General features: G+C 35.6%; 2 protein-coding genes across 2 annotated transcripts; one reads left to right on the forward strand and one right to left on the reverse strand.

The window, feature by feature from the left end:
- The first annotated feature begins 625 nt into the window (after window positions 1-625).
- Window positions 626-6,858, forward strand: LOC147566444 (succinate--CoA ligase [ADP-forming] subunit alpha-2, mitochondrial). Its single transcript, XM_086652943.1, has 7 exons — window positions 626-1,027; window positions 2,296-2,505; window positions 4,058-4,228; window positions 4,455-4,578; window positions 5,387-5,448; window positions 5,882-5,963; window positions 6,454-6,858. The coding sequence occupies exons 1-7, from the start codon at window positions 803-805 to the stop codon at window positions 6,591-6,593; spliced, it is 1,014 nt and encodes a 337-aa protein (XP_086509069.1). The 5' UTR covers window positions 626-802; the 3' UTR covers window positions 6,594-6,858.
- A 1,533-nt stretch (window positions 6,859-8,391) lies between these two features.
- LOC147566445 (uncharacterized) lies at window positions 8,392-12,158 on the reverse strand. Its single transcript, XM_086652944.1, has 3 exons — window positions 11,562-12,158; window positions 11,318-11,448; window positions 8,392-9,525 (listed from the first exon to the last, which is right to left on the reverse strand). Exons 1-3 carry the CDS (start codon window positions 11,772-11,774, stop codon window positions 8,769-8,771), a joined length of 1,101 nt encoding a protein of 366 aa, XP_086509070.1. The 5' UTR covers window positions 11,775-12,158; the 3' UTR covers window positions 8,392-8,768.
- Window positions 12,159-15,080: the final 2,922 nt, after the last annotated feature.

Genomic DNA, 15,080 nt, shown 5'->3' on the forward strand with positions numbered 1-15,080 from the left:
TATCGATTGTGTTGGTAATTTATATTTTACCTATCCCTGGATAAAAGAGGGAAGGAGGGAGAGAGACAGTCTCATCCTTTAAACCATGTACACACGAATTTCTTTATTTTTACAATGATTCAACATATAGTAAAAGTTATATTTGATAGCAAAAAATTATGATCCATGAAACTGTGTTTATTGCTTCAACAAAAAAAGATAATATTGTTTTAACAAAAAAAAAGATAATATAAAGTTGTCATTACCTTTTTGTACTTCCCATGTGAGAAGGTGAGTAGTAGCGTGTTTTCAGGTTAAATTCACCCCTAACTGGGGTGGAGCCTTTACTTTTAGCTGGGGGTTAGAGCGTCTATGTTTTTTTACTTAGGTCTGCTTCCTCTCTTCGCATGCCACGCCCTTTGTAGAGATACGAGACACAATTCACATGGATATAGCAAGTCTTGTTTGGTTTGCTTCAATGGTAGTCTTTACATTTACTAGGCAATTCCGAGGGTACACATACTCGGTCTAATCTATGCTAGGCTTGAACACCAAGGACTGAGGCCAGTCCGAATGGCCCTCAGGTCTGAAGCCCACGAGAAATGCCAAGAGCGAAGGTGGAACTTTTTTTTTTTTTTTTTGTTAAAAGAGCGAAGGTGGAACTGAGTTTAAAAAAAAAAAGAAAAAGTTGCAACGGTGCTTATAGAACTTCCCGTGTCCCTTCTCTGACTGTGTTTGAGTGTTTTCCCACTTGATACGGTCTTCTTTTTTGAAAGAAAAAGGGGAGAGAGCGAGGGCGCAGAAGCGAAAAAACGCTGCAAAAATGTCTCGACAAGCTTCAAAACTTCTTGGATCTCTAGCTTCAAGATTAAACCCTAGCAAATCTTCCCTGTCTTCTACTTCATCATCTCAATCTCGCCATTTTGGTACTGCTCCTCCACCTCCTGCCGTCTTCGTCGACAAGAACACTAGGGTTATCTGTCAAGGTATCACCGGAAAGAATGGTACCTTCCACACCGAACAAGCCATTGAATACGGCACCAAAATGGTAAAAAAAAAAAATACTTATGTTATTTTGTTCATTTCTATTCATTTTCTCTGTTGATCTCTTTTGAAGATCTGAAAATGGGTCTTCTCTTCTTTTAATAGAACTATCTATATTTCAATTGTTTTAGGTCAATTTATTATTTAGTTTTAACTTGTAATCGAGAATACTTTGTCTGATTGATATGTCATCATTTTCTGTATCTATCTTGTTTCCACATACCTCTCCATGAATCAGTGTCTGTTTAATTTGGGGTGAATTAGGTCTGTTGTTTCACTCTCGATCTTCCTGCTTTGGTTGATCTGAGTGTTCTTCTATAATCTTCATGTATACAATATTCAGTGATATCTGACATCTGGAAACTACTTTCGAATCAGTTCTTTTCTGCTATCTTTTTTGAAATTTCGTGCTTTTTTACTATTGCCCAAGGGTTTACAATAAGGCATCAAATGAGTTAGCAGCATTAGCAGTAAATAACAATGTCTTTGGTGTTTGGGATAGGGTTAATGTTCCGAATTGTACTGTAACTTGTATCCAAAACGATGTTGTATGGATGAAATAAAGTTCTTTTTTTCAAATAAATAAATATACAACGACATAGTAAGTGCATCACATTTGTATTTTGTAGTTAGTATAAATTCCGGTGGAATCAACATAACTACATGAGACATTGATGGATGCCCAAAGCAATGACATTTTCTATATAAACTCAAGAGTCATTACATCATTACATGACATTGATACATCAAGAATTAAGTAAGCTCAATAACCACCATCTCAAAGACATTTTGGGCCCTAAGGGCCATATAAAGACCCTTAAGGGAATCTTATGAGGCACGAGAGCCCATTTATTCCTACATCTTCTTTTGATGAATATCTGCAGTTACTAGAAAAGAAGTAGAGTAAAACTTTTAGCTATTCAGGTTGCACAGGACTGCGTTAATTTTGGAGTAAGGTGACTAACATTACGATACATCGACGCCTCCGCTGTCTGCTGCTGTTTCCCGTGTCCTATCAGTAGAGTATTTTGATTGCATGTATAAATGCTTTATCCTGTTTGCAGGATGTCAGCTTGCAATAAGCTGATGTTCTTCAATACAAGTACGACCTTTAATGTATCTACCCCATTTATAAATTGTTTGGATGGATTATTTATTACAATGTCGTGGTTTGACGTTGTATGATATTGTCCTGATACTACAATGTAAGGTTTTCTGGAATTTCTGTAAGTTAATCCACCTAAAATTTACCTTTCGTATTCATTTAAATAGGTAGGTGGGGTGACACCAAAAAAGGGTGGAACCGAGCACTTGGGTCTTCCTGTTTTTAACACAGTTGCAGAAGCAAAGGCAGAAACAAAGGCAAATGCTTCAGTCATTTATGTACCCCCACCATTTGCAGCAGCAGCTATAATGGAGGCCATGGAAGCTGAGTTGGATCTTGTGGTGTGCATCACTGAGGGAATTCCTCAACATGATATGGTGAAGTATATGAACTTACTTGTTCTGCTTTCCTTGTTTTTGTTCATTTTATGAAATGCACAATAATTTTATGTTGAGTTATTTTCACATAGTTGGCCCATTGGCTCTTCTCTATTTATTGCATTTTTGCGAGGTTGGATATGTTGAAAATATAGTTAGTTCACGATGATACATTAAAACTTATGAACGGAATGGATGTTTATGGTTAGTCCCAAATAAGATGATTACTTACAACTTGTTAATTATAACTTGGATCATAAACAAATTTCATATATGATATATTGTTTATGCTTGTTATAAATTGATATCTGAATAAATCCATGGACACATCACATGGAGGTTCTTACAAAGGAGAGAATACTAATATACTACGAGTGCCCAGCTTTGTGTTTCATTTAACCTTTGGGCGAGATAATGTCTATATGTTTCAAATCAGTTTGCCAGAGGTGCATACCAATTTCTGCCATAAATGTTTGAACCACATGTGTTTAGGGTTTTGTCCACATGGAATATTGCCACTTTGTTTTTATTCGTAGATCTTGGTAATTTTTTAAATGGAATCTGGAATTTTAGAGCTTACCTTCTCCTATGAGTGTGGGTTTTTTTGTTTTACATTGATGATTGAGGAGAGTAGTTTCCTGTGTAAGTTGGAAAGATAGAATCAAATTGATCATTTGCTTATTTGAATATTTTTCTCCTGTAATGACTGAGCACTAACCTGGGCTAATGACAGTTATCATGCAGTGGGGCTTTATTCCTAATACATATCATTTATTTTAAGTTGTAGCATATAAGTTGGCGACTATACCATTCGTTTGGACATGCACATGGCACACCTATAGTCCTATTTGACCATCTTTCTAGATAAAAAAACTTGGAAATTTCCGTTTTAAGCATGTATGTAGCCATTAATAGGTTAGAGATGTTGGGTAATATAGTGACTCGTAAGCTTCATGGGATATTGACTCTCAAGGCTTTCATATCATGATAGTACATTTTATACTTCTGTATAACTTCTACAAATAAAATGAAGATTCTCATATTCATGATTGCTTAAATTGGGTTTGCTGAGTTGGGTTGGCACTTGTGCCTGGTTGGTGAAGTGGTCAAGTGCTGAAAAGAGAAAGGGTTGTCTATATGATCCATGGCTTTAATCAAAATTTTAATTAAGATTTGGAATTGTTGCAAATTAATTTTTTGCCACTTGGAACGGTCCCTAATACAAAACAATTGATTTATGAATCCTCCTTTCATAGTATATGATGTTTCAGTGTATTTAGCAGCGAACAAGTTTTATCATTTTGTGTTTCCTTTTTACTGGGACATACTCTGGATGATTATTCATATGTATATTGTCAGAGGTTTATTCATTTAATTTATATGTACAACCATTATTTCATTAAGTCTTCATCTGCATATTTTTTTTAAGAGCTATGTCGGGTAACATCAGTCACCAGATGTTATTCTTATTTTCCTTTTACCGCAGCTTCTTGGATTAGTTTTGAACTTTTTTGCACTTCTAATGACCTTGAAGCAATATTTATAAATTTAGGTTAAGGTGAAGGCTGCCCTCAACAGGCAATCCAAAACAAGGCTGATTGGACCAAACTGCCCTGGTATAATCAAGCCAGGAGAATGTAAAATTGGAATTATGCCTGGGTACATCCACAAGCCGGGGCGCATTGGAATTGTTTCTCGATCTGGTACCTTGACTTATGAAGCGGTGAGATTGCATTCAGATTCGGAGTGCACTTGACTGCCTCCATGTTAATGTTTTGATTCACCAATGGAACCAACAAGAGAAATCTCAGTATTTATTTCATGATACTAAATCATCCAATCTCGACCATTCAAATAATGCATGGCGGATGTTTGTGTTGATCACATCTATTTCAGTTTTAGAATTTGTTGTGTATAAATAATAATTGCTTTTGTTGTATGTTCGATAGGTTTTCCAAACAACTGCAGTTGGCTTGGGACAATCAACTTGTGTAGGTATAGGTGGGGATCCTTTTAATGGGACAAATTTCGTTGATTGTATGAGGAAGTTTATCACTGATCCTCAGACAGAAGGTAAACCATTAAAGATGAGTCTTGTATACAATTTATATATTACGTTTTCATCTTACATGTGTTTGTTGGTTTATATACAAATCTGAGAGGGTGTGAATTGTGCGTTTTTCTCGTGTTTACATATCTTGAAACTCAAAAGAGTGCATGAGCTGCTCCTGTGAGGGTTTTATTCTTTTTTAAAAGAATGGAGTTTTGTGATAGAATGACAAAAAAAAATTGACTTAATTTATGACTCACCTTCACTAAAAGACAAAAAAAAAATCAAAGTTTGACTACAATCTAGACCGTTGTTTTACCCGGGTGAGTCGTTAAGTCATAAATTAAGTCGAGATCTAAAGTACATTTAGCATTTCCCTTTGTGATGATATAATTCAAGCAGTTGAACTTTGTCAAAGATGTTTATTAAACGATCTCTATGTTCTCATCGTCACCCTATTGCCATTATACTATTATCTTTTTCAAGTCCTGAAACACATTCTTTTATATCTTCTAGAATTTCTGTTTGTTCCTTACTTGGCCAATGTTCTGGAAGTGTCTTAGAATCACCATTTTCTCTTTAGTTCATGGTTGGGAGAGAAGTTCTTCTCGTGCAATGTTTGTCCAATCCAGTCTTCTATCTTAAGTTTGTCTCTTCCTTCGCCAAATATTTTACTTCAATGAATAGTTCTCAGAGCTCTCTCACGTTCAGCTCTATTTTTGTTCTCACTCTATTTGTATGCTAACTCTATTTTTGTCTTTTAGAACAGCTTTCTTGTCTTGCAGTGAATGAATGAAAAGATATCTCACTTTCACGACATCTGTGTTCCAGGTATTGTTCTTATAGGAGAGATAGGAGGGACTGCAGAAGAGGATGCCGCAGCCTTGATCAAGGTATTGATTGATGGTTGAGATCGATTATATTTTTAATTTAGAAATGGGGAAAAGATGAAACTCTGAGAGTCCGATCTTTAATCGGCTCTTTTATTTATGAGGATCACCAAATCTAGCATATTTGCTAGCCCATTTATCTCTCTAGATATCTGATCTTTCCAGGTTTTTTTATGATAAATGATCTTGTGTCAAGTCCTTCTGCTAATGCAGGGTATATCTAAAGTAGGTGGATTGAGTACTTCTCTAGTGAAGTAAACCTTGTTTTTTTTTTTTTGTTGAACGAAGTAAACCTTGTTAGTTTAGAAATCTAAAAAGAGGCTTAAAATGGATTGCCTCTTCTAATAATTTGTAATGAGGATTATCAATTTACTTTTGTTGCTACGACATGACCTCTCTTGGGCGGAACTGATTTTTGCAATCTTATGTGAAACAGGAAAGCGGAACTGAGAAGCCTATTGTTGCATTCATTGCCGGTCTTACAGCTCCACCTGGTCGCCGTATGGGTCACGCTGGAGGTATGCTTATAGTACAATAAACTGCATTGCCATATATGAAGTTTCAAAAAAGATCATGTAACTTCGTGGCATAAGCCTCACTGAGGTTTGTTTAATTTTTTGAACAAAGATAAACATTTAGAAACTGTAGATATTATCAAAGTCAGCTAGGGAATCCAGGTGACCCAATAGTGCCCGTCCCTGCGCATCATCCAAGTACAATCTTAGCATACTTGATTCTAGGCTTTGATCATAGTAGCCATATTTATGGGTTAAACTATCTTTGTGTCATCATAATTTATTCTCGGATGCAAAAGAGCATCCTATGTACAAATCCCAGTGGAATACACAATTATAGTAAGAAAAAGAATTTGCTGGTGTTTGAAATTTATCATCCGAGCATTGTCGATACCAGTTGAACAGAGTCCTATCCGAGTGTTATGATGATGGCTTATTAATTCAATTCCAAAACGCCATATCGATGATTAGAACTACTTTGTACTTTGTGCAGCTATTGTTTCGGGAGGCAAGGGTACAGCCCAAGACAAAATTAAGACACTGAGAGAAGCAGGAGTGACAGTGGTCGAATCTCCAGCAAAGATTGGTACTGCCATGCTCGAGATCTTCAAACAACGAGGCCTTGTAAATTAATTTATGCAGCAACCTTCATATTAGACCCGTGTTTGTGGGGGGACATACGGAATTACAATGAAAATACGGAATCTGAGAGCGAATCTGATTATACTGGTTTTGATTGTTAATAATTGCGGGTTGTTTGTAGCAACAAGCAGTAACAAGGTTTTTGCTTCAATTGATGCAAAAGATTCAGAGTTAATATGAAATCTTCATTTCTTTGAGAGATTGTGGAGCATCGAGGATAATATCTTTAAAATCAATGCAACATAAATTTGTTCTTTGTTTTGTGGCAGAATATATTTTTCTTCGAAAGCTCTTAAAAGTATCCCTCTGTAAGGCCTTGTAGATCAACCCACAAGAAGAGAAAGAAGTAGATCGGGTAAGAAGAGGAGAGGAAGGAGATAGAGGTTCAGACAGAAGTGACAACGTAGTGATGTAAAAGCTTAAAGAAAGAGAAAAATATTAAAAGAATCCCATGGCAGCCTGAATCCGTCCAATTAGGGAATCCAATGGCCAATCCGTCCAATTAGGGAATCCAATGGCCACACGATTGAAGGGTTTTCGGAATGGTTCACCTGGCTGTCTGGCAACATTCGAAAACTTTTCTTCTCTTAGGCCAAACTAGGGTTTTTGTACATTACCCGCGGAGTCGTTTATGATAGGTTTGAAAACGCATTATGCTCTGTTGCAACTCTTTTTCCTTTCCCAGCTCAATTTTAAACCTTTTAAAAAGGTTATTAGTCACGTTAAGCTCGATTTGACTTTTATACTGCATGTAGACTTGTTAAATTCTAATTAATGTAGATCAACAGAAGAAAAAAACTTGCAAGTCATCCATTTTTACAATTTGTGAATATAATTAACAATCATTTTAGGATTAGGGTTCACCACTTCACCAGTAGTCCCTATTTTTTAGCAAAATTCGTTTCAGCAAAAAAAAAAAACATGGATGTACCCAATACACGCCCGGCGATATGCCCATCGTAGGTTGGTACCCATGACATATGATATTCGAAGTCTTTGATATATGATATTCGAAGCGCCAGGACCCAATACTAGAAGTGCCCATGAGCACCCTTGAGTTACATTATTCGAAAAATGAAATTTGGCTATTTGATGAGCCACAAGTTGCTTTTACGAACAATGAGTTTAAGATAGATGTTCTCGAACGATCTCGTTTCTTCATGAATTCTTGCCATTACATTTCTTATCTTTCATGTTGTGCTTGCTAATTCTTCTTCATGAATTCTTGCCATTACATTTCTTATCTTTCATGTTGTGCTTGCTAATTCGGACCCACATGCTTCCTTTATTATCTTGTTCACATCTCCCTCGATAGTAATGATACTTTCGTGCCTTCATTCATCCATCTTAAGACCCTATACAACGGTTGAGCCTTCATTTATCCATCTTAAGACCCTATACAACGGTTGATTCCATTAGACGAGCTAAACATTTCCACCATTGCTGCCACCTTATTGCCTCTCCCATCACGCGGTACTACTGCCGCTCCCCCTCTTTCAAAAAAGGCTCCCCCATCACGTATAACTGCTGCTGCTGCTCCTCATCCTTTAAAAAGGCTCCTCAACTGAGTTGTATAAAATGGCCAACTTCACTTTATTTATAGTTTTGTACATTTACAGCATAAACTTAAAATACAAAAGTGTGAGGTTTCAAACTATACACTAGTCATACAAAAGTGTGAGGTTTCAAGCTATACACTAGTCCAGTGAGATCAAGAAACTGTAATAACTCAGATTCACCAAACACCAAAAAAGAAATATTAACAAAAAAAGAAGGAAGAAAAAAGTAAGAAACATAATGAAGTAATAGATGTAGAAATTGTGTCAATATCTGCTCATAATATTCTATTCTCTCCTCAATTCTAATAGAAAACAACGGGAAATAAGAACCAATTTTGTATTTCTTTGTATCTTTATAACCAAGATTTCCAGTGAAAATACTCAGAGTTGAAGAAAAAAAACCAACTTTTTGCTAAACATACACAATGTGATACCAGAGAAAGAGGAAGTTCACAAGGAAGAATTCTTCTCTTATTAGCTAAATTTCTGCTGTTTCTTTATCTCTTACTTTCAGGAACTATGTACTCTATCAGCTTGATTTTGATGTTCTATAATGGAGAATAAGAATAAAAAATAGTTTAATCTTCGAGACTGAAAAGGGGCATAATTAATCAAGAGCTGCTTTGTTTCGTCTACCAGTTACTGGTTTCGGCAAGCCATCGAAGATCAGTCTATTGCTTGTTGTTGTTTGGGAGGTTCTCTTAGAAGTTGTCCACATAAAGGAGGAACCATTACTGTCTTGTTCCTGCAAACATGACGTGCTTGATGATTTTCGAACCCCACTAAACCCATTTGCCAGTACGGAATCTCCTGCCGATACAGGGTTTAACCAACTTGAATCAGAATCCATTGCTTGAGCCAATCGATTATACGATTTCGGTCTCAAAGCTAGTCCTTTTCCTGCTGTTGCTGAAAACCCACTGCCACCATTATCTACCTTCAACAATGTCTCTGGGGTATGAGGACTATTATCAGCATCACTTTTTTGACGCCATCGGATAAATTTCTCGTTTGATTTCTGAGAATCGCCGTTTCTTGTTTCTGAAGTTGGAACATCCTCCGCCAAGTTAGTGTTCTCGTTTAATATACTACTAACTAAGCTTCTAGTTTTCCGGTGCTGACTTGAAGAAGATCTGCCGGGCGGTTGATCTTCCAAGTAGTGAGATTTGCCTGTTCTGTATAGAGACATCTCTGTCCCATTGCTGTCCTCCTTGAGATTCAGTGGTTTTAAGCCGTAGAAGCCCTGTAAACTGCTCATAGCTGAAGAAATTCTTGGTGGATCTGGTTTCAGTCTGAGGGACTGAAAAGATTCAAATATGTCCACATGAGCAGGACGAGATGGAGTTTCCTGACTACTTCTGTCTCTGTAATAAGTTCAAATAACATATAAGATCTTGTTTAACCATCAAGAGTTAACTAAAGAACTTACTTCTAATATCATATTCAAATAACTTTCTGATGATGAAGTAGCAATTGCTGAAACAAAATAAAAAGAGATAAGTAAGAACAGAAATCAAGGTCCTCCATGTTCTGAAATTTTTCCTATCTGTACTTCTTCGTCCCATTAATAGATGGGTAAACAGGGTCTATATGGTATGGGAACTCTTGATGGTTAAGAAACTTATTGTTCCACACTGCATTCTTAAGGCATTTATTAGAAGATATCTAAATTTATTCCCTTGGGGAAAGGTCCAACACTCTGACGTCCTTCAAAAAAGCATAAAGCATCGGCTAAAGGCATGGGATGTCGGTAGGAGTTACAAGACTGGCTGAATTTTAAAACCTATCTAACGTCCAAGCATCTCATATAGCAGGATAACTGTTTCGATCGTTTTCAACTATCACAATAGTTATAAGTCGGCTAAACACAAAAATTATTTCATTTGCAGACAAAGATTAAAATATAGACATATCTATACCCGTCAGTTACAGTGTCAACCAATTCATGTTACAGTTTTTAAATGACTATCTACAATTAAAGGTATACAAAAGAAATAAGCAAGATGACACAGAAAAATATCAAGCTTTGAAAAGTGGTATAATCTAGTACCTAAATTTCAGCATGATTAGTGAACAGAAATCTCCACAAACTTCAATTGGTTACCAATAAACGATGACAATGAATTTCCCAAATTCATGAAGACTTAGAAGAGAAGCGAGAATGATGGTTTGAGATACAACTATACAAGCACAATCTCAACTCTTTTCAATGAGGTATATTATCCGCTCCATATTTAGCCATTTAGCCTAGTTATTTTTTTTAGAAAAATGATATAAGAGGCTACAAAAGTAAACCTACCCCAAACCAAAATAGGAATCAACCCTCCATCAAGAGTGAAAAAGTCCAAGAGAGAGACAGTTGACTCGAAAACGGAGATTATTGATACCGTATAGGTATGGAGTAGGCTTGACTTGTAGCCTCTTCTAGCATTGAGATACAATGTTAGAAGAGACTAAAAAAGTAGACTTACCCCAGACCTAAATAGGAATCAACACAGACCTAAATAGGAATCAACCCTCCATCAAGAGTGAAAAAGTCCAAGAGAGAAACAGTTGACTCGAAAACGGAGATTATTGATACCGTGTAGGTATGGAGTAGGCCTGACTTGTAGCCTCTTCTAGCATTGAGATAAAAAAGTAGACTTACCCCAGACCTAAATAGGAATCGGAAAATGATAGAAGAGGCCCAAGTCAAAGCCTACTCAACACCTACACGATATCAATGGTCTCCATTTTGAGCAATGCTAAAAGAGGCTACAAGTCAAAGCCTACTCTAGACCTGCACGAAATCAATGGTTTCCATTTTCGACTCAACTGTCTCTCTCTCTTGATGGACTTTTCACTCTTGATGAACGGTTGATTCCTAGTTAGGTCTGGGGTAGGTCTACTTTCGTAGCCTCGTCTATCATATTTCTTTCTATTTACACTTTCAAGATCAAAAGGGTGTTTTTTTATAGACCATGCCACCATTGCCAAACTACTAACCATCTCAATGTGGGTTCCAGAAAGGAGCAAAGGGTGTATATAAGGTGATTATTCTCTGTCTTTTCTTCTGTACCTAAGTACCTAACTACTCTAACCCATACACCCAATATAACAACAAAATCTAACCTTAAAGAAACAATTCCAGCAATAGGAAAAAAAAAAAAGATATACCCTGAAGTAGGAGAACCATTTGATAGAGTAGCAGATGGGGGGTGTCTTCCAGGTAATGGAATTTGAAGTGATTTGAGAGCAAACATTTGAAGATCTGTTACCAAATTATTCATCCTTTTTATGTCAGCCACCTGCAAATATACAAAACAAATTCATCAATTTCACATAGAGAGAGAGAAAGAGCTAGAGATAGAGAGAGAGAGAGAGAGAGAGAGAGAGAGAGAGAGAGAGAGAAATCAAATACCTCAACACCGTACTTAATGGCGACACCGGCAAGAGTATCCAGTTTAGAAACCTGATGTTCAATGAAATTAACCGCCGGCGGCGATGATGGCATTAACAACAAATCAGATGACATTATCGAATTATTCTCTCTATCTCTACGCATTCGATCTACTAGATGATGATCCGTCGAGAAATCATAACTTACATTTCGCCTAATTCTATCAATCTGCATATTGTTATTATCAAACTTTCCCTAAAAAAATTTCCCAAAAAAGAAACCTATTCTCATTTCTCTCACTCGTTGACTCTAAATCAGAAATAAACAAAAAAGAATCTCAATTTATTCAATAGATCCGTCAATTCTGCACCAAAAAAAATTCAATCACACTTCACGAAAAAATCTTCTAACGACTGAAAATCTCATAAAAAAACGAACAAAATTTTGTACGCCAGAAACCCTAGACGCTTCGATTTTACAAGACCTCTAACTTTGATCGAGTTTTACGTAATAGAAGGATTGAAGGTTCATTTTTCCTCTCTATCCCAAAACCTCTCTCAAGAAAAAAAAAAAAAAACTATTTTTAGAGAGAGAGAGACTGTCTGTGTACGGGGGTTTTGTAATTTTTTTATGTGTGAATTAGTACGCGGTTTTCTCCATGCATGGCACGTGTGTGAGTTAATTTTGTCAGTTTTGACTTTTGGTAGAATCTGAGCCGTCCAAGGCTAGATTTGTCATGGAAATCCAATGGTTATAAACTATGGAACAATCACATAGGCACGAGCCAGTTGGCAATTAGGTTGGTCGATTTCGGTGGAAGTGTCGGACCGTCAGATTAAGATAATTTAGATTTTTTTTAAGGGCGCGTTTGGTCTGCACGGAAATTTGGTGGGGAAATCAATTTGACACTATTTGATTGAATCAAAAAGCGGAAAAACCATTTTCTCATGGTGTAAATTGAAGGGTGTCAAACCCCCCATAATGGGATGTCCCAAACCCCATTCGAAGTATCTCAAGTATTCAAAATCCGCCAACAACTGGTAGCACAGTTGGTTAGTGCATTACTCTACAAGGTAGAGGTCTCAAGTTCAATCCACTAGAAGTGCAAATCCAAGAAAAATTGAACTTGGATTATTATTAGTATAAATAATGTAACAAATTTGTCGGGTTTTAGACCTCTTTTATCTTGTTGAGCTTTAGGCCTCTTTTATAGTTTCTCATGCGATTATCGTGCTTATCACATCTTCGTGATGTATCAATGCTTTGTAACGACTAACGAAGAACGTTTTAAAAAAAAAAAAAAAATCAAAATCCTAAGTTAAAGTTTTTGAAAAGACTAGAAGAAAGTTAAAATTTCCACAACCCTACCAAAATTAGAAATTGAATTTTTCATAAGAACAAATCTGTTTTCTTTTTTTACGACAGAATAATAATATAGACATCTAAATATTTAAACATTGATATATTGAAATCTATAATTTGAACTTCCTTGATAACACAGTTCTAGTAATTCCTCTTTCATACTAAAGTTCCTGTTTAGTTTGATCTCATTTTGGGCTTCATAGAGAAATAAATAAATATATAGATTGTGTATAGTTAGCAATATAGGAAGCATTGAATTTTTAATCTTTTTTCGAGTATTTAAAAGTTTCTACTAAGGGCTCTAGTGATATAATTTCTTTCAAAATACCACCAGGACCCTAGATAGTAAAGTCCATAACGACATAATATTTTATTCTAAGTTGGCGTAATTTTGGGTGGTTTGCATACAAATACTATTAACATGTCGATTGAAGCTTGAATGTAACTGTTAGTGGTATGAACAAAATCAAATTCATGACCTTATAAATTACAACAAACAGCAAAGTTACCTTACAAAACTATAATATCGAGTCATATCTAGTTTGCACTTTACTGTATTGACTCCAATGTGAGTTGTCATTCATCTATTCTAATCCAAAATGTCAATATATCGAATGGGTAGCAAAAAATTTAAAAATGATCTAGCAAGCGAGATCTTACACAGACTTGGGAGGAAATCACAAATCAATAGGTGGATTGATTGTCAAGTTTTTGATTTGTTCTATATCAATAAAAAATCACAACCGTTGATTTAGAATTCTTTTCCAAATCTTTATGAGATCTACGTCTACCTTGTTCTATCGCTACAGAAAAGAAATTAAATTATTTTCCTTTGTCGTGGTCATGTACTTAAAAAACTTGGATTCTTTATGGTGGGGACTTTAGGGCATAAAGAAAAATCTCTAGGAAATAAAGACCTAGCCAACCTTGATTGACTTAGGAGTTAACTTTTTTTTTTTTGCCCCAAAAATTACTAATATGTCTCTTGCCCCCCTAATCTTCATCTTTCACCGCCTTTTTTTTCTCTCTCTCTCCCTCCTCCTCCTCCTCCTCCTCCTCCTCTCTTCCTCCTTTTGTTTTCTCTCTGCAAAGACTATCTTCTTCAACTCAAAGAGAAAGGAGGCGAAAAGATGAAGATGCTGGCCAGAATTTGTGGTGGAATGAGGTGTGAAGAAGATGAAGATCAGAGGGTAAGAAACAAGTTAATAAATTTTTGGATCAAAAAATAAATATGTCCCCTAAATCAATCATGGTTGACTAGGTCATTATGTTCCGGAGTCGCGAGCTTCTTATTACATATAGAATTGGTATTAATTAAATTTCATACTGTTTTATACGACACATTTTTTGAAAGAGGCACAATAGTATTTAAATAATCTTTTCAGATTTTGAGTTTGAACCAGAATTTCTAGATATAAGTTGCAAATTTCATTTTTTTTTTCCTAGGATTCATTTTATTCTAGATTATTTAGATGTTTGATTAAACTGCCAAAGTCATGCTACTTTTATCCCCTCAATCAATACTTCTAATTTTCCCGTAAAAACTCGGATGCACATAAAAAATGTCTCCTTTTATATATGTATTAGGGTATATTTCGTGTCCTATGACACAAACAGTTGTATTAATCAAATGTGACGAAATTCTAACCCAGTGCTTCTAGAGTCACCTTATAATATTGTTTTAGGCGCTCTCTCCAAACATGTCACCCGATTTCTCATATTTAATATTACTATATTTTGAATACCCTACTTTTTTTGTATTATTTACTTTTATTTCTTTTTCTCAAATTAATTAGTATTTTATTGAGAGAGATTTTGTTCTTTTTTTTGTAACGTTTGAAATATATATATATATTTTTTTAAATTAATAACTTTTTTTAAGGACATGGTTATTTTTCTTCTTCAAATAAGTTATTTTATTTCTAAGAAGAACTATGTTTTAAATTTTGAGAAGGTTTTCTAGACAAATCCTTTATTAAAAAATGATGTATGTCCTAGTCATCGTTTTCCCTTCTGTTTTATTATATAGATTCCTACAACGTCCTACGTGTGCAGTAGACCTTTTGCGTAACTCCTTAGAATTATGAATATGAGGAGCGCCAACATATTTGTTGCAGTCGACTAACACAACTAATACTACATGAGCATGGTGACGAGTAGATGATAATTCATTGGATC

The sequence above is a fragment of the Eschscholzia californica genome, unplaced genomic scaffold (assembly GCF_041429995.1).
Source record: "Eschscholzia californica isolate CP2 unplaced genomic scaffold, dmEscCali1.0.p SCAF_1, whole genome shotgun sequence".
Lineage (NCBI taxonomy): Eukaryota > Viridiplantae > Streptophyta > Magnoliopsida > Ranunculales > Papaveraceae > Eschscholzia > Eschscholzia californica.